General features: G+C 50.8%; 1 protein-coding gene across 8 annotated transcripts in view; it reads right to left on the reverse strand.

The window, feature by feature from the left end:
- FRMD4A (FERM domain containing 4A) overlaps positions 1 to 19,819 on the reverse strand; it is a 646,084-nt gene that overhangs the window by 40,471 nt on the left and 585,794 nt on the right. For all 8 annotated transcript variants that reach the window (XM_067703847.1, XM_067703859.1, XM_067703855.1 and 5 more), the window contains 7 exons: positions 16,622 to 16,755; positions 11,490 to 11,612; positions 7,787 to 8,015; positions 5,323 to 5,379; positions 3,709 to 3,946; positions 2,748 to 2,915; positions 25 to 893 (listed from right to left, as the gene is read on the reverse strand). In XM_067703847.1, coding sequence (XP_067559948.1) covers positions 25 to 893; positions 2,748 to 2,915; positions 3,709 to 3,946; positions 5,323 to 5,379; positions 7,787 to 8,015; positions 11,490 to 11,612; positions 16,622 to 16,755 — 1,818 coding nt within the window. The remainder of the gene's footprint in view (positions 1 to 24; positions 894 to 2,747; positions 2,916 to 3,708; positions 3,947 to 5,322; positions 5,380 to 7,786; positions 8,016 to 11,489; positions 11,613 to 16,621; positions 16,756 to 19,819) is intronic.

Here is a 19,819-nt window from a genome sequence, read left to right on the forward strand (position 1 = left end):
GCCGAGCCGTCCGCCCCTCCTCACCTGACGTGGCCTTGCACATCTGGGGCATCCTGGTGACCCTGCTGTGCGCCACGAAGGTGCTCTGGGAGGAGGCGCTGTACTGGGAGGCGCCGTCCGAGGAGGCGGAGCTGGCGTGCGACAGGCGGCTGTGCTCCTTGTGCGAGGCGCTCGAGCGCTGGTACCACTGGCGCAGCTCGTCCGAGACGGCGGCGCGGCCCGCGCCCTTGTCGTGGGCGCCGCCGTCGCGGCCCAGCGACGGAGTCCGCAGGATCTGCGAGCGCGACGGCGTCAGGCGGCCCGCGTCGCCCTCGTCGCCGCCGCGCCAGCTCTCCCGGAACAGGCCGCCGGCCGTGTACGAGTTGGAGGTCTTGAACTGCGCCTTGACGCTGTAGTGGCCCTCCTGGTCGCTCTCCAGGCTGCGCACCACCACGGGCGTGGCGCCGCCCTCCACGTACAGCGGGTACTCCTTGATGCGGTACTGCGAGCTGGGCTGGCTCTGGCTGTGCAGGTAGACGCCGTGGCCGTGGCCGCCGCCGCGCGCCGCCAGGTTGGGCATGCTGCCCGAGTTCGCCGCGCCCAGCGCGCCCGCCGCCCGTTGCCGCTGCCGCTGCCGCGCGCGCGCCTTGGACGGCGAGTCCTCGGCCAGCGTGGAGTAGTTGGCATTCATCTGCGCCGGGTAGTAGTGCTCCGAGCTCGAGTGGCTGGTGCACGACGAGCAGTCGTCCATGGGGTCCGAGCCGTTGCTGCTGCGAGTCCGTGGCGTGTAGAAGTCGGGGCTCCCCGTGTCGTTCTCCGAGCCCAGGAGCTTGCCCTGGGACTCCAAGCTGGAGCTCCGGTGCCGAAAGTGCAGGGCGAGGCTGTGCAGCCGCGTGGGGCTGAGGTCCACCGACCTGCGGGGAGACCACGGCGCGCTGGGTCTGGGGTCGCCTGGGGGAGGGGCTGGCGGCTCTGCGATGCTCCGATCGTCGGACTCGGAAAGAGCGCGAGGCCGCGAGGCCCAGAGCCTCCCGCAAACGCGCATCTAGGAGAGCGAGTCTAAGGGCGGGGACCCTGGGGATCCAGGTGCTTCCCACCCCTCTCAGGTGAAGACCAGCCGGGAGCGGACGCTGATCCCCGGAGGAGAGCCGGGCCTCCGCCGTGATTTGCGATTCCGAATGGGCGATGGGGACAAAGTGCCCACCTAAGGGCTTCTGAAAAAAGCATGCCAATAGCCAGGTGTTTTTTTTTTTTTTTTTCTTTTAAAGGTGGAAAGAGGTTCTATAGACACAGCGAACCAAGATCATCCCCGTTCTGGTATTATGTTAAGCCAGATGAAATGCCCATTTTTGTAGGTCAAGAAACAGCCCGGCAGAAGCAATCATGGTTCCACCCAGTACTATTACGAGTACTGGACAGATTTCCATTTCCCCATGAACACTTGTCTAAAACGGAAGGTTGGTGGCACATGGAACCCTTAAAAATGACGGATGCAAATACTTACCTCTCCACTTCTGTTTACAATCCATTCTGCTCATTGCAGCCACACGATAAATGTCCATCAGTATGGCAGGGGGCAGAGTACAAGGACTCCACAGAAATTCACCGTGGCTGGGTTGACCAAGTACAGGAAGAGGCGATTCCCAGGGCTGTCACTCAGGGTAGACTGCGAAGTCCCCACTGTGTGGCCCTCCTTGACTCGGGCCTCAGTTTCCTCTCTGGTCCCACCCCGCTCCATCACTTTGTTCTGGCCACACCGGCCTCCTGGAACATGCTGAGTGCAGGCCTGTGTCTGGGGCCTGGACCCTGCTGTTCCCTGAATATCCTTAGAGCTTGCCACCCCCCCTCCATCCAGGTCTCTGCTCAAATGTCACCCTATTAGATAAGCCTTCGCCGATGCTCTCCTTTAAATGGTCTCTCCCTTCACTCACTTGCCCTGTTCATTTTCCTTCTCAGTTCTTATCACCACTGACTTATTTCTTTACTGTGACTCTCTTCCTACTAAAACGTCAGTCTGATGAGGGCACGGCGTGGTCTGTTTTGTCCACGGCTCTATGCCCAAGAATAGTACCTGGTACATATAGGCACTTGATAAATATCTGTTGCATGAATGAGTGAATGAGAGAATGAATGGACAAGAGACTCTTGCCTGGAGAGCTCAGTCGTACCCTACATAAATGGTTCACCACTTACAGAAGATCACACCATCTGTCCTTTGAGCTGCAGTCCCTACGGACTTTAAAGTTTTAGAGAAAATGGAGTGATGGCTTTGGTTTTGCCTCTTTTTACGAGAGGAAGGTGTGATTCACCGAAGCCTCACGTTTGCCTGTTCCTTTTGCTCTTGAATGAATTTACACCTTGGGGCATTCAAGGAAGTCCAGGATACATGAGGACTGTCCAGTAAAGATCACCCCACCAGGGCGAGGTTGTTCTGGCCCTGGTGCTCTTCCCTGCTAACCTGGGGAGCCATTCCGGCCTCCACTTCTGTGGCTTAGGAAAGCTCCTTCCATGCCCACTGTCTCCAGGGGATTATCCGTCCGACTCCCGGTACCCACTGGGCGTGGACAGTGGGATATAACGTGTCTCTTGGCTCCCACGGGCTTCCGGCTGCCAGCTCAGTTCTTGATTCTGCTTCGCTTAAAGAAGAACCTACCTCGCTGGTTCAGTCCTGACTCCAGCTCTCGGCTTATCTGGGCCAGCGTGGGTCCAACAATGCCAAAATTCTACAAAGGCAGGTGTGGTCTAGGGAGGGAGATGGGTGGACTCACCTCGTGGAATGCACGTAGTGGGGACTCCGGACTCGGAGGTCGGGTGTGGACGGCATGCTGCACTGCGAGTTCCAGGGCGGGAGGCTGCGGATGGGGCTGGTCTGCAGGGAGCTGCCTCCCCCTCCCGCTTCAGCGCAGCTCCCCGTGCTGGGGAAGCGCTTGTGGCTACTGCAAAGCAGAGGAGGCCACGCTGGTCACTGCCAGACAGAGCTGCACCTTCTCGCGGGTCGCTGACTATGTATGGCCTTGGGCCTTCAATCTCGGTGTCGGGAAGCTTGCCCGGGACTCCCCCAGAAGTGGGTGAGTCCTTTTCCCTGACGCCCAGAGCCATGTGCGATGAAGACCCTCACCAGCCTTCTCCGGGACAGGCAGTGTGACTGTTCTGCGAAGCCCCTCCCCTGAACCACAGTTTCTGTTTTCTAAGAGACAGATATTTACCTGTCTGGGTACCCACTGGGAGCTTCATAGGACATAATGAAAGGAAAGGAGAAGAACAGAGCAGCAGTCCAAAAACGCCTTCGCAAACCCCTCTCTCCCACGTCAGCTGAGTAATGAGCTGCTGATACACAGCTAAGGTTACAGCTGTCCGGCTCCAGAATTCTCTTGGCTGATAGCTCAGGATTCTGAGCCACTCTGGAATTCTTAACGAGTGGACTCTCTCATTTGCCACTTCGGAGTACTGCTGCCTAAGATTTCCTAATTCATTAATTCCCATGGAATCTAACGACATTCAACGCGTGGATTGGGAGCCCAGACCCCCGTTTCCCTGGGAAGGACGAATCTGCACCTCGAGCATGTCAGCAGCAGAGGGCGCTGTGGCGCAGCCCTGCTGAAAGGCAGCGCCAGGGAGGCGCACCCAGGGCGGTGGGGATCGGTGGCTTGCGGATGCTACTTAGGACAGCCCTGGGAGTCTGTCCAAGCGTGGACAGTGGCCTCGTGTGGCCTTCCCGGCCCAGCTCACCTGGAGTGACTGTGGGAGGAACGCTTCTTGACCTTCTCGTAAGGCTCATCTAATGAGGACTCGCTCCACATTTTGGGCTTTATGGGCGACTTGTCATAGTCGTTGCGGTGATAGTGCATCTGCCTGAGTCCCTCCAGGGACTGCGGAGGGGGCGGCCGGTTGTGCGACGGTGGCCGAGGAGGGAGCCCTTTGTGAGGGGACTGTAAGGGGGACAGTGTGCTGGTGACCTGAGAGTCTTCTGCACAAAGAGGAAAGAGAGGAAGTGAGCAAGGGTCATCCTTCCCGCCTACCCCCCGGATGCCGCCGCCCTACCCCAACTCTGCCCAGACATCAGCCGTCAGCGGGCACGTGCTACAGTTTCACTCTTTTACCCTCAGATCAGTAAGGAAAGAGCCCCTGGCAGGAGCAAGCCTGCGATGGGAGTTGGGGCCCATGTGAAGCAACAATGCCCCTTGGGAGGTCGGGGGTCTGACACATGGGGAGGAAACTGATCACAGGCGATGCATCGACCTCAGCTAATGACAATCTATACCTCCCCCGTTACAGAGGAGTCTCCCTCAAACGCTCCCGTTTCCTCCCCTGCAGAGACTGGGGTCCACAGAGGCCACAGGCTGGATCTCTGATATTCAAATCATGCCCCCTGCTCCCCTGCAGGCCTGTCCTTTCCTCCCACCAGTGTAATGAATTAAAACATGACAATCTGATGGCAAATAGCGGGGCCGAGACAACTGGGTAAATACCCCGCCAGCCGTTCCCCACATCAACGTCAGTGATTATTATCCTTGCAGTTATTATGATGGCTAGGAGCCACGCAGATCTTTCATGTTCTCTGTCTGAATCGCCACTCACACTGCCCGCCTGAGGTTTCCCTAAAGGGCAAAAAACGTAACTGCCACTCAATAGATCTCCACGTCATTAATGCCTTGACCTCCCCAGGTTGGGTTTAAATCCATGGGAACCTTCTCAGAGATGCTTCTGGGTTTGGAATCCCTTCTTCCCCGATGTGTGGTGGTGGTGATGGGCTGGGGGGGAGGGGACGGGTCACGTCTGTTTTTGTAAGAATTTCCCAGGAAAAGATTCTGAGAATCACTAGGGTTTTAGAGGTCAATGGGAGATAAGAAGACAGTTTCCTAGGCCTGAGCAGGCGTCTCAAGGGACATCTCCCCTTCACTTTCACTGTTTCTCGGGAAGGTGCGGAGGCGTGTTTGCTTCTGCCTGCCCCCAGGCTCTGCTAGCAGGTTTCAATCTTTGTGACCCAAACCAATGGCCACCTCTTTCCTCCAGAAATTATAAATACTCTGAAGGAAACTACGCGTGGTGTTTAAATTGTCTGTTCGGGTTAAACTGTGGTTTTGGCCACTAAAAATGTAGAACACCATTCACGATCACCTTAAATCTTACCTCCGGGCCACAGGACATAACAAAATTCCAACAGACGTGCGTTTCTGTAGCTCCCACCCTCTCTCAGCCAAACAGACGACCAATGGGAAATGAAAGAATCACAGGGAACCCGGCACCGTGTTGGTCTGGCTCCTGGCTTTCCACTGGGCTGTCCCAGACTACACACAGCTTAATCCCAGTTCCGAGTTCTCAAGCAGGAAACAGACAACCTACCATCTTCTAGAACTAGGGCATCTGACAGGGAACTGTCTTCACTGGCAATATTTCCATCTGAGAAGACAAAAAGCAAAAGTCTATGAGGTGAGCACATCCCTTAGACACAGCCCTATCTGTGAAAAGAGTGGGTTTCCCGCCATCCCATACCCTCCTCTCTCAGAAAAAATAACCATGAAACACAATCAAAATGCTGTTGGGCATTTCTTTTGACAGTCCCTGTGGTGGGTCATGACTCACCCCCCATCCCTGACACTGCAATGTGCCCGGTCTTTGTTTCATTGGCGACAACGCTCAGCAGTTTCATATCCAATATAAAGGCCACCTGGCCTGGCCGAGCCACGTCATCGCCCCAGCCCATCTCAGGGCGTGTTCTGACTCAGCCCGAGGAGGTGAACTGCCGTTTGTTCTACAGGAGCGGAACTAGGGCGAGGAGCTTGGCTTGGCTCCTGTGGCAGTAAATGGCTTCTCAATAAACTTCTTGAATCAGCAGAGAAAACAAGCTTCTAAATAAATACAGCTTCTCTCTCCAAAGCCTATTCTCATAGACACTATGCAATTAACCATGAGAACACACCCAGATGGAGACACAAAGGGAATCCTCCCCCCTGTAACAGCTGGGGAAACTGAGGGATGTCTAGGGAGGCGTGGTTTGTCTGAGGCTGCGCTGCTCTCCTAAGTCAGCAAAAAGTGCCGGGTCTCTAGATTCCAAGCTTGATGTTTTCTCTCTTCAAATAACAAACCAGGCTAAGGCGAGGAAGAACACGAATCACTCCTCCAATTGAAGTGGGCGCGTCGTGTGACGAAACGTTATTTCAAGGAGGCAGCAAAATGGGGAAGGTACATCCTTGAGCGGTTAAAAACGAATGGCTGCGGGCATAGATGGGACCAAGCTGGTCAGATAGCGATTTACAAACAGACTCTGCCGGCCGTCCTCACCGAATGGCCGGCAAACCACGCTCTTTTGTGGTCGACCAGCAGGACCTCCGTCCCTCCGGTGCCCTTCCCAGGCTCTGTCAGCCTTGCTGACGTTTCCACAGGGCTGGGACCACCCCCCCCCCCAAGTCCCTTCAAGGGGGCAGAAGGAGGTCCCAAGAGGCATTAGACAGAGGAGGGCTGGCTGAATGCAGCTCTGTTAGGGAAAGTGACAAAGTCTTGGCCAGTGACAAAGGGGCGAGGTGGGGAAGGATAGTTATTCCAAATTACCTAGAGCAGAAGGATTTTTTTTTATGATCCCTCTCACTTTTAACTAGGAATTCGCCTTATTCATATCACTTGATGAACTGTGAACAATTAGGAGACACGACCTTGACTAGCATCTTGGAGTCACCAGTAAATCATCCCTCCCCCAGGATGCCCACATTTTTAGGTTGCAGCAAAATATATCAATATATGTAACGGTGGTAAAATACACATAATGTACAATTGACCATTTTAGCCATTTTTACTGTACAGTTCGGTGGCATTAAGTACATTCACATCGTTGTGCCTCCATCACAGCCGTCACCTCCATCCACCTCCAGAACTTCTGTCATCTTCCCAAACTGAAACTCTGTCCCCATGAAGCAGTAACTCCCTGTTCCCCTCTCCCAGCACCCCCTGCTAACCTCTCTTCTACTTTCTGTCTTCCTGGAGCAAAAAATATTTTAAATGTGTATAAACTATGAAAGAAGACTTGATATATATTTTAAAGAATTTGGTAAACAATAAGCTGTATTCAGGGAACTATATTAAATTATCCTGTAATAACCTATAAGCTTAGAACCCATAAGCACCTGAAAAAGAATACACGTATCTATTCTCTTGGGAATCACTTTGCTGTACACCTGAAACTAACACAGCGTGATACAACACAACTATACTTCTATTAAAAGAAGAAGAATTTGCTGACTTAAAAAAAAAAAAGGATCATAACAGTTGGAGAGACTTGACGGTTGGTGGTGATTTCTGGGGTATTTCCTACTCGTGTTCACCGAATATAATCCCCACCCACTCCTAAACCCTTCTGATCAGAGCTTGGGGCTCTAGACCACCAGAGGGGGGCAGTCCAGTCCTCCCTAGCTTAAGCATTGGGACAGGAGCCCCTGGAGACAGAGGAGGGCTGCGGGGATGCTGGCCTCAGGGTACCTGAGCCACCCACCTTTCCTTCCAGACCTGGGTAGGGTGACCAGGTCTCTGAGGACCTGGGAGCCTGGGCTGGCCCCGGACTCAGCTCCCGGTGAGGGTTGAGAGGAGTGTTCTCCCAAGAGGCCATCAAGAGGAACAATGATCATTTGATTTGTGTCATCCCTTCTTTCTAGTTTCATTTTATGGATGGAAAAATTAAGGCACAGGGTAGTTAAGCAGCTTGCAAGGTCGCTCAGGGGGCTGGGCTTTCGGTTCATGCCTTGGACGAAGACCCAGTCCTCTGAGGGTCGGTGGAGGGAGGGCGGCACCCACAGTGGGGAGTGGGCTTGGCACTGACCTTCGATGATCAGCGAGGCCCGCTGGGTGGGTTTCTTCCCAGACTTGACGCGGTTCTCGTTGATTGCGCTTTCAATCTCCTGCAGCTTCTTCAGTGCATTCAGGTAAGAGGTCTTCCTCTGCTTCTTCAGTTTTTTGCTGACGTTAGGGTCACTGGCCAGGCGGCGGGCAGCCTCCGTAATCTGGGACTGAATGGCAAACTCCCGCTCCAGGCGTTCCAGCTCGGCCTCCTGTGAGAAGCAGACCACACGTAGGGGGATGCCGAGCGGGGTGACACCCGTCTTCCTGCCCCGCGCCAGGCCAGCGAGCCTCCGTCCCTGGAGGCCAACCCGGCCCCGCCCCGCAGCGGCCCGCCCCTCCGGTCCGCGGCAGCCTGGGCCCTGGACACGCCCACTTTTGAGACCCTCGGCCCCTGTTCCATCCTGGAGACACGCACCGTCCCTGAGAAGCGGGGAGCTTCCTTGTTGCAGGCCTGGGGGTCACTAGGGTTCATTTCCAAGGTCTCCAGCAAGGCTCTCAAAGACTCAGCCTTCCTGGAGATCCAGAGCCCACTGGGTTGGTGTTTCCTTCCCATTTGGGGCAGAGGGGGCAGCGCTATTTTCAGAGTGGCCTCTGTCGCGCTTTGCTGTGGGTTTGCTAACAGGGGGCTCCCATGGGTGCCCCCCTGCACACACACCCTCTGCCTCTCGCATTTTTTTTTTTTTTTTGCGGTACGCGGGCCTCTCACTGATGTGGCCTCTCCCGTTGCGGAGCACAGGCTCCGGACGCGCAGGCTCAGCGGCCATGGCTCACAGGCCCAGCCGCTCCGCGGCACGTGGGATCCTCCCGGGCCGGGGCACGAACCCGTGTCCCCTGCATCAGCAGGCGGACTCTCAACCACTGAGCCACCAGGGAAGCCCTGCCTCTCGCATTTTCAGCCCTTCATGCTGGGCCTTGCCCGCACTCACTCACGCGTCCTCTGGAAGCTCTTTTCGCAAGCTCCGGCTGTCTGCTCACGCCTGCCTCTACGTAAAACTTCCACTGGTGACCAGCGGCCGCGCCCCAAGTGTGGACGGCCGGTGGTGGAGCCGGGTCCCCTGCTCCTTGGACCACTCTTAGGCACTCCCTCCTCTCCTGTGTGCCTCCCTCCCTCCTCTACCCCTCACTTTGGCAGAAAGGAGCCCATGGATGAACGTTCCCTCAAAGGGAGTTTTGGACCCGGCAGAAATGCAGCTGTCGCTGCCAGAAGATGCCTGGTGGACCCAAAGGATGAAAGCAGCGCCAGCGTATTAGCTGTGGCTTCTCTGCGGCTCAGCTGGTGCCTTTTTCAAACACCGACCAGCGAGGCCAGGGGAGCCCAGGCACGCATCTTGCTCTGGGGGGATCCACGGTCTGGCTAAAGCACGAAAGGAGCGGATTTAACCGCGGAGGAGCAGATCACCAAGTTCGCTGGGGCCAAGAGACCTTCCGAATTACAGGCCGATACAACAGCCTCGCCTCTCAGCCCCACGTGCCAGGCTGGGTGCCTCCGTCAGGTACAAAACTCTGAGGTGGACTTCACCTCCTCCTGAGCACTGAAGGGAGGGGGCCTAGGGGTGAGAGCGGGGGGTGAGCATTAAAGGAACCATTATTAACATTAAGGGTCTAATAAACTCCCCAGTTCCCGCAAATGCCCGCTGCGTTTCTTCCCTGGAGAAGAGTGGCGAGGTGGACTCCTGCCCGGGGCCTTGAGACACACAAGTCACCAAGGACAAAGCCTCGCAGCTGCTCGCGGGCTGTCAGGGCAGCCCTGGCCCAAGACGCCGACCCGGGGTTCTGTGGGAGCCCAGGACACACGATTGCTACTTAAACCGAGCCAAGGACGAGGCTGGCAGCCCAGCTGCGCAGATGGCTGCCTGCCGTGTGAACAAGGACGTCAAGGGCATCCCGAGGAGAAAGGCATTTCCCAGCGGTGTCTGAGAGACAGGTGAGGAGACAGGGATGCAGCGGGATTCTCAGGGAGCGTAGGTCATCTTTTACTATAAAGTGTGAAGGAGGCGGAGGCACCACGAGTAGGTGTGATGGGACCTTGGGAAGAACACGGGGTGCAGGCGGGTGGCGCTCATACATGGGGGTTCTCCCCCGGATCCTTTAGTGCAGGTGTCTGCCCAGCACAAGAGGACTGGAAGCTTCCAGGCAATTCGGATGACAGCTGGGTTTGAAAAACACTCCACCAGATGGTTTCCTAAGTCCCACCGGCCTGCACCCCAGTCTGACCCCGGTAAAGTCCCAGGCCCAGCCCCAGCCCAGCACGCCTTCTCCAACGCCTCCTCATGTTTACTGAGCGTCCAGCAGGTGTCAGCGCCGAGTTGAATATTTTCCGACCACTGGCTCTCTTAATCCCAGCGACAGCCAAAGAAATGAGGGTTCCGAACTTCATTTTACAGAAGAGGAGAAAAGCGCCTCCAGAGCTGGGTGAAGCATTCTGGCGCGTCCAACAGAGCTCCCGGCACCCGGAGATGGGGACCTGCTATCACAGATCTCAGGAGACCGAGCCACCCCTTCCGCTGTCTCCAGGGCACATGTGTTCCCCTCTCAACGCAGCCGCATGCTCACCACCCACTGCACGTGTCATGTGAGAACATCGGTTCCTCTCACTTTATAAAAAGACTAAGTACGCACAGAATTCCTGTCTCCACTGGCTTCGATTCCTGCCCTTTTCAGCCCTCTGTTCGATAGCATTGTAATGAGTAACTGTATTCAGAATAAATTTGGAAAGACATTTCCTGGACGTGCCCCCAGGGCCTGAGGTGTGCCTGGCCTTGAATTTCTCTTGGTTTGAGACTGGATCACTTATTAACCAGCTGGAGACCCAAGGCTCGCCTGCCCCCAGATCGGAACTCTCCAGTCCCAGCCCCCACCGAGGTTTAGTCCAAAGAGGGTAAAGTGAGGGGTGCTTTGGGAAGGCGCAGCATCTTGCTCAGGCTTTGGCAGTGATGTTAGCAGCCGGGTGGGGTTAGGACCACCGAGGCCAGGCCCGACTGTCTTTCCCCAGCCAGCGGCATCTCTGCACCTGCTGGCGTGCCCTCAGTGTTCTTTCTTCTTTGGTCGTTTTCTGTCATAGATCAGACAGTACGCTTGGCTCTCAGTGACAAAGAGCTGGGAGAAGAACACGTGAGTGTTATGGACTCTTCTCCCATTAACTTTGCTGCTTGCGACAGGCCTGTTGACGTTGACACACAGCCGCCACAGAAATCAAAATGCTCACACATTAACGCAAGGTGGCCAATCCAACCAATGGGAGCCGCATACTGACCAAGCAGCGAACTTAAGGTAAAAGGAGAGCAACTCAGGAGGAGAGAGGAAATGGCATCCGGTAGAATGGAAACATCCTCATAGAACCCTGAAACATCCTCATAGAATCCCGAAACATCCTCGTAGAATCCCGAAACATCCTCGTAGAACCCCGAAACATCCTCGTAGAACCCCGAAACACCCTCGTAGAACCCCGAAACATCCTCACAGAATCCCGAAACATCCTCGTAGGATCCCGAAACATCCTTGTAGAATCCCGAAACATCCTCGTAGGACCCCGAAACACCCTCGTAGCATCCCGAAACATCCTCACAGAACCCCAAAACATCCTCGCAGAACCCCGAAACATCCTTATAGAATCCCGAGGCACCCTCACAAACGGGAAAGTGAGGCGGGTGTAAGAGAACCCAGCCACAGAGAGAAGCACGTACCTCTCCTTTGGGCAGGATTTTCTGCTCATCCAGTTTGAAGGCTGTCCCGATTCTTCTTCGAACAATGGGTGGTTCCTCTCCTGGATCCAGGGGATACTCCACGGGCAGTTTTCCCGTCAGCTCCTGCGGAAGTGTGGCAGCGCGAGGGGACAAGGAGTCAGAGTGGGGCACACGACTGGCTTCTAGGACATACACACACACTGCAAAGCACAGATTCAATGCACAGATTCGAAACCATAATCTTACGCAATACAATTTCATTTCTCCAAAAACGTAGGAGAATATAGTCCTTCCTTTCCAGAACAGAGGCACTTGGAAAAGATTCTCCCCAAAGTAAATTCCTGTCGGGTAAATAAAATCGCTACTGATTTTCATCATAAAAACCCAAATTTCATTCACTTGTTAATTTCACACGTGTCTGGCATGTCCACCACGAACCTGTCGAGGCCACACAGCCAGTAAGAGCAGAGGCAACGCGAGATCTCTGGTCTTTCCGGCTCCAAACTCTGTGCTTATTTCACTGCACCAAATATCTGAGTTTAAAATGGGTCTTTCAAATGAGTTTTCTTAGGAAGCGTGGTATCTATATGGCAAATTCCAGAAAAGGGCCTTATAATATAATCTAGAAACTGAGAATGAGTAATAATTATTCTACTCTGGCCAGATGCTCAGGGAACAGGCTGAGTTGAAGAGACATGAAATGTGTACAAATACGAGTTTCAGTCGAAACAAAATATAATCCATATTACTGACAAGGCCACTTAAAAAAAATCTGCTGTATGTGCGTTTGGGGCTCTGGGAATCTAACTGTTTTGAGTATAACGGCAGTGAATTTAGTTGACAGACCACCGTGGTGACGATGGTCCCGGGCAGTTGCTGAAAGGTCTGTGGGATGATTCAGCGTTAGAATTAGGCTTTATATGAGCAGCTTATGTCTGGGCTCAGTAGAGATAAAATCTGAGTCAGCAGCTAATCCATGTGGTAGAGCCCAGGCGTCCAATGCAAGGAGTCACTTCCAGGGACCAGAAAACCCTGGGAGACCCACTGCCTGCCTCCAAGGGACCGGTGGCCCTTCCAGGCAGAGCTCAGCCCTGGTCTCTAGTCCCAAATCAACACAGATGTTGCACAAAGACCCAAGGCAGGCTCTTCTCGGGAACATCCATCGCCCATGCAGAAAGCAGCTTCTGTGCCGGGCAGCCTCGTAAGGGCAGGAAAGCCCTGATCATCAGATTCCACGGGCAGTCTGACCTTCTAACAGGAGGACTGACATGGCTTCCCTGTGCCACTGCTGTGTGTACACATTGGCGTGTGTGTCTGTACACACTGGGGCATGTGTGTGTCGGGGGGGTACACCCGGCATGTACCAGCACACCCACTCGCTGCGATCCTGGGCCTCTTTCCTCCTGCGTTCAGGCCACTGGAAAAAGACCTCTTGGACTTTTTATTCCTCACTGTAAGCACTTCAGAGCACAGTGGCCAACTCTTTGAGTATGGAATGCTCTGCAGTTTTCTTCCCTGTTTTTTTTCTTCTTTTTCTAAACGCGGCTCGAATGTCTCCCAAGTAGTTGTGTGTTTATTCTGCAACATTTTATTTGCTTCCCTAAAAGTCTGCCTATAAATAACATACTGAGGATTTTATACTATTAGGACTTTCTTTTTTACTTTGAAGCTTATAAAAAGGAGGGGAAAGTTGTTAAAATGGCCACTGATTTATAACTCCAAAGAGCCTGTGGTTTTCTAACACAACATTGCAAATCAACTATAGTCTAATATAAAATAAAAATTTTTTAAAATCTATGAAAAATTTAAAGGCTGTCTCTAAGTTTGTGAATTTAAGCTACTACAACGTAAAAGAAATACTGAACAGCTGCATTAGTAATTACTGCAAATTGAGAATCTGTATTGTCCCAGCAAGAGTACCAGACCTCCCTAGAATAATGAAATAAAACTTTAAAGAAGAAGAAGAAGAAAAAAGTCTGTGGTTTTAAAACAAAGTATCTTTTTCAAAAATGAAGCTACTGATTTTCCACCATCTGCTTGGAGGTATTTGAGTCCAGGCCTTGATTCTCCATATTTAATCTGACATCATGTGTAACGAGAGCCGCCTGGGGAAGGAGGAATTTAACACACTCTTGGGGAGGGCTCGGCCTGGTTCCCTTTCTCTTCTTATGTTGGTTATATTTTGCCAGACGCTCCCACAGCACCTCCTTCTGGCTGCCCCACACCCCAGGGGACAAAAAGTACTGCTGGATACCCTTAGCTGAGGGGGGTGTGTGTGACACAGAAAGAGCAGGACAGAGTCAGGACAGAAGTTCTCCTGTCCCCTAACCTCAGAGGAGTCAGGAGCATGTGGCCGGCTTCTCGTGAAGTTCCTTCTGCTGCTCAAGTTCTGTTTTCTGTGTCCAGGAGCTTTGTTTGCGCTATTTTGCTTTTATTTTTACGAGAGGCACAGAGACCTTCACTAGACGTGTTAACCTTGCCCGGACATGATTCGCCGGTTTTCTGATGCTGAATCCCTGCTGTTTAGGGATGCTGCCTTTATTAAAAACACAGCAAGGCTTGACAAATTATTAAATGCAGGCACCCACACCCATGTTTTCTCAATCCTTCCAGCGCATTCTTTACAAAAAGACTGCTGATATTAACAGTATCTCAGGGCACATCCCCCAGCCGGGACAACTGCTTCCCCAAGATTTGCAAAGGATTTGCGCTAATGTGGGTCTGCTTTGAGCGGCTCCGGTTTGAATCAATCCAGAGCATAATTAAGCCAAACCGAACTGTAATATGGTCTCATTCTGTGGCCCCTTGTTTCATCCTTCCTGGGGCAAGGCATTAGGACTGGGGGGAGGGGAGCAGGGCTCTTCAACTTAGTCTGGGAACCTCTTTCCGCTTCCCTTTCTGAACCGTTGACCAACAGAGCTCCTTGTAATGTTATATACAGAACACTCTCTCTCCTGAGGGCTCCCACCCCATGGTGTGTGTGTGCAAGCACATGCACACGTGTGTGCATACACACATACGCACAATAATGCGAGATGCATTAAAAAATCAAGTCTTCAAACATGATAACAAGGAGTTGTGGAATAAGCAGAAGGTGGTGGAAACAGATGCTCAAATAAATAGAGACAGTGACCTGCCACAGTCTCTAAATCCCAATGAGACACGAGCCTTGTGTATATATACACTTGAGGAAGCATTGCTTTGCCTAAAATTAAAAGATTTTTTTAGATGACTAGGCTAGGATTTCATTTACAAATAGCTCATGTGGCCCAATATCCAAAAAACAAACGATCCAGTCAAAAAATGGGCAGAACACCTAAACAGACATTTCTCCAAAGAAGACATACAGATGGCCAAAAAGCACATGAAAAGACACTCAACATCGCAGAGAGAAATGCAAATCAGAACTACGAGAGGGACTTCCCTGGTGGTGCAGTGGTTAAGAATCTGCCTGCCAATACAGGGGACACGGGTTCGATCCCTGGTCTGGGACAATCCCACGTGCCGCGGAGCAACTAAGCCCGTGCACCACAACTACTGAAGCCTGTGAGCTCTAGGGCCCGTGAGCCAAAACTACTGAAGCCTGTGAGCTCTAGGGCCCGTGAGCCACAACTACTGAAGCCTGTGAGCTCTAGGGCCCATGAGCCACAACTACTGGGCCCACATGCCACAACTACTGAAGCCCACGCGCCTAGAGCCTGTGCTCCACAACAAAAGAAACCACCGCAATGAGAAGCACGAGCACCGCAACGAAGAGTAGCCCCCGCTCGCTGCAACTAGAGAAAGCCCTCAAGCAGCAATGAAGACCCAACACAGCCAAAAATAAATAAATAAATAAATAAATTTATATTAAAAAAAAAACTACAATGAGATATCGCCTCACACCAGTCAGGATGGCCATCATCAAAAAATCTACAAACAATAAATGCTGGAGAGGGTGTGAAGCATGTAATTCCTACTGTTGGTGGGAATGTAAATTGGTACAGCTACTATGGAGAACAGTACTAAGGTTCCTTAAAAAAACAAAAATAGAATTACCATACAATCTAGCAATCCCACTCCTGGGCATATATCTGGAGAAAAACTTGGTTCAAAAGTATACATGCACCCCAATGTTCACTGCAGCATTATCTACAATAGCCAGGACACAGAAGCAACCTAAATGCCCACCAACAGATGAACGGATAAAGAAGATGTGGTACATATATACAATGGACTATTACTCAGCCATTAAAAAGCATGAAATAATGCCATTTGCAGCAACATGGATGGACCTGGAGATCGTCATACTGAGTGAAATAAGTCAGGCAGAGAAAGACAAATATCATATATTGCTTATATGAGGAATCTAAAAAATATAATACAAATGAACTTATTTACAAAACAGAAACAGACACACAGACTTAGAGAATGGACTTATGGTTACCGGGGGGAAAGGTTGGGGGGACAGATTGGAAGTTTGGATTGAAATATACACACTGCTATATTTAAACAGAAAAGCAAGAAGGACCTACTGTAAGAACAAAACAAACAAACAAACAACAGCTAAAGGAAAAAATGCATCAGCTACCAAAAAAAAAAAGTGAAACATTCACCAGATCATGAGTTTTGAAGGGGATTTTATATCAAGTGAAATCCTGACTTCCTTGTTGATCCCCAAAGGTACTCCTCACTATGATTTCCAGAGATAAATCTGAAATACACTCAAGAGAAACAAAAGCCACCACAAGGATAAACTCGGGCACAAGATCTTAGGAAGCTGGCAAAGCATTCCATCCAGCGTGGGAACTACCATATGAGGAAATGCTTTATAAACTACGGGGCACCATGCAAATGTTGCTGTTTACAATTGTTATTATGACGGTTATTACTACTTGTCATTTGGCCCCTAGGGGGGTCCCTTTTGGGATTCTGCCAGGACCCACTTTCACTGCCGTCAGAGTGTTTTCATTATGGTCCAAGACTCCCGTTTCTGACGGGGCTTATCCCGGGGGCTGGGGGTCGTCAACAGAAGAGGGCTGACTCCCCTCTTATGCCCTTTATGACGCCTACCCTTGCCTTTTATAAATACGTGAGGACAGACGAGGGCGCAGACAACACAGAGTCCCACAGGACGAACCAGTGATGCTTACGGCTTCTCGGAGGCAGAGTCTCTTCAGCTCTTCCAGCCGCTGGCGAAGCGTCTCCTCCAGAGCTTCCTGCCTGGATTTCAAGGCTGCCAGCATGTCTTTCTTGGCCGACTGCGAGCTATCTGATTCCTGAGAACCTGTCAATTAACAGTGGGGTTACTAGGCCAGCTGACGAGGGGACGCACATCTGGACCACAAAGGAACTGAACCGGAGCCCACGCTGTGACTGTGGGATTTACCCCAGGAATCAAGAGAGTGTGAAATAAAACAGGTGCTCCGAGCTCCAAGCGTGAGGAGCGGATTCTCAGCACTTGGGTAATTTACAGCTGGTCAGAAGGACAGGCGGGGAAATTTACACGCCTCTTCTTTGATTAGCTTAAGATATGTCACACACCCATTTTAATTTCACTAGCAAATTTTAATAGACTTTTTATACAATGAAGGGGAAAGTCAAGTTTAAGCCAGCCATTTTAATACAAAGTTTTAACCTTTCCTATTTAAAAACGCTTATTTTTGCTTAGTACAAAGATAACGCATGTTTGTCATAAAAATTTTGAAAATGTAGACACGTATGAAAAGAATCCATAAGCTAGTCACCCAGAGACAACCACTGTCTTGCATCTTCTTTTAGCCCTTTTACCTAAGCACATATATTTTAAAAATAACATTACATTTGTATTGTAGTTTTTGAACTCGAGACTGTATCATGAGCACATTCCCTCCTAATAAAAGTTATACATATTTTTATATGCAGCACAGAACGATCTGCTTGATGATTCAAATAGCAGACTGCTAGATAGGAAACCTTTGTGGAAGGCAAACTGTAAACCAAACAAAAGGAAAATACGCTGAAATGCCAACTGGAGAGATTTAGGGTAGACCAGAGAATCATTTCTGGGCTGCAATGTTTACATTCTGAAATAGGTTTCCTGCAGTGAAGCTATGATGCCTTTTCTACCTGGATGGCTAGACAAGGCGCCTTGGCTCCCTGAGAAAGGAAAAGCCGACTAGTGCTTGCTTCTCGTGTCCGTGGAGAGCGGGAGTCTTAGAAATGGATGGGCGTTATTGGGTGTGCCTTCAAGGGCTCACATCACGCCATCTGCAACAGCATCAAACGACAGCGAATACTTAGGTATTCATCTAATGGAAGATGGACAAGATCTCTACAATGGAAAGTATAATGCTCGGCTGAGAAAAACGAAAGACCTCAAGCAAGACAGAGAGGTAGTCTGGTCATGGATTGGAAGCCAGACGTTGTCATGATGTCAATTCTTCAGGAACTAAATCAGAGAATCATTGCAACACCAGTAAAAATTCTAGCGGGATTTGTTGGAGGGAGGGGTAGGAACGGTATTTCCTTAGGAGACATTTCGGCACAATTCAGGGAATGAATGACAGATTTGACAATGATCCAGTCAGAATTCCCAGAGTCGACTGTTCTGTTTCTTCCAGTGGTTAAAGAAGGCGTCTCAGAATCACAAGACTAGAAAGGACTTCTATGCTTTGGTATCAAAAACTCTGTGATGGGGACTTCCCTGGTGCTCCAGGGAAGTTAAGACTCCACCTTCCCAACGTAGGGGGCCGGGGTTCGATCCCTGGTCAGGGAACTAGATCCCGCATGCCACAACTAAAGAGCCCGCGTGCTGCAACAAAGATCCCCCAGGTGGCAACAGAGTTCCCGCATGCCACAACTAAGACCTGGTGCAGTCAAATAGATAATATAAAAAAAATACAGCAAATCATCCCCATCAATATAAGATTTGACTCTTATTTAGGCTCTGAGCAGGAATCCCCATATTCCCTCAATTACCAGGCACCTAAGTTCTTATAACCCTAATCTTCAAGAATTCTCAGTGTTTACGTACAATACATTTTGACTCGTTCTAGCTTGAAATAGAGGATCTCCATCACTGTGGGAATGTACCATCTTTATGCCTCCACAGTAGCTAATAAATATTAGCTTGAATAAATGAATAAATGTTGTCAATCGTATGGGTGGATGCTATAATTAAGTTGTATCTCATCTCCGTAAAGAAATCTAGTACCTGTAGGTTGTTTCTTTATAGAGTCGACCTTCCAAACTTTTAATCATTTTTGTAGCGCTTTTCTGGATTTCGTCCTGCTTCAATCACGTGTTTCCAAATTCAACAGCAAACTCAAACGAGAGCTTGACCCTCACGAAGCCTCCATTACCTCATGGTTCTCATACTAAATCCACATGGTGTCATACTCATGTGACACGTGGTTGGACATAATTGCAGGCTCCCCTTTTTGAAATGCTTCAGGTTATCTACCCCCATGTCAATTACCCTGAGCTTATTAGTCCTGAACTATCTCCAGTCCACATTCATCTAAGGTAACACAGCTAAATCATTCTGAATCTTAATCTTGTTCCCTGAGTCACAGTCACAGGTGAAGACGCAGGAAAATTTAACGAGCTACGCTCTATTATTCCATCATCTAAAGGATTAATAAGAAGGTAAAATAATACTGGAAGGAAGTCAGACTTTAGATTTGAAAAACAGACCTGGGGAAACTTGGGTCCAAGAAGATGAAAGGATTTCTAGCACAAATGAAAAATTCATTGTTTTCCTTCTCACCCCTGCCTAACCTCTCAATAGGAGATGGTGATTTATGAAGTCAAATCTAAGAATGAACTCTATTCCAGAATGGCAAAAATCACAACATTAAACTCTGGGTGGTAAAGCCCAGAATTTTTGGATGATCTGATCTCTAGTTATGGATTAGTTAAGCTTTGGTCTTGAGCTCATTAGCACTCCCTAAATTATGATTACTTATAATAATTAGCCTAAATACCAAACCCATATATAAGACAGAGTGACGGCTCAAGAGGCCTTCTCCGTATCTGGCACCACTAATGCTGGCTGGCTCTGCTTCACACCTTTATTCCTTTGCGGTACGCGGGCCTCTCACTGTTGTGGCCTCTCCCGTCGCGGAGCACAGGCTCCGGATGCGCAGGCTCAGCGGCCATGGCTCATGGGCCCAGCCGCTCCGCGGCATGTGCTGTAAAGACTAATGAGATCACGCACATTCGGCATTTAGCTTGTGCCTGGGACAGGTAAACCCCCCGTATCTAGGGTAGACTTAACTGGATGAGTGTGCACACCCACACGGGGACATACCGGCTAGAATTAGAAAGAGAGAAATGACTGGAATGACTTCCTCGCCATTACCCAAGGG

This window comes from Pseudorca crassidens, chromosome 1 (assembly GCF_039906515.1).
Source record: "Pseudorca crassidens isolate mPseCra1 chromosome 1, mPseCra1.hap1, whole genome shotgun sequence".
NCBI lineage: Eukaryota > Metazoa > Chordata > Mammalia > Artiodactyla > Delphinidae > Pseudorca > Pseudorca crassidens.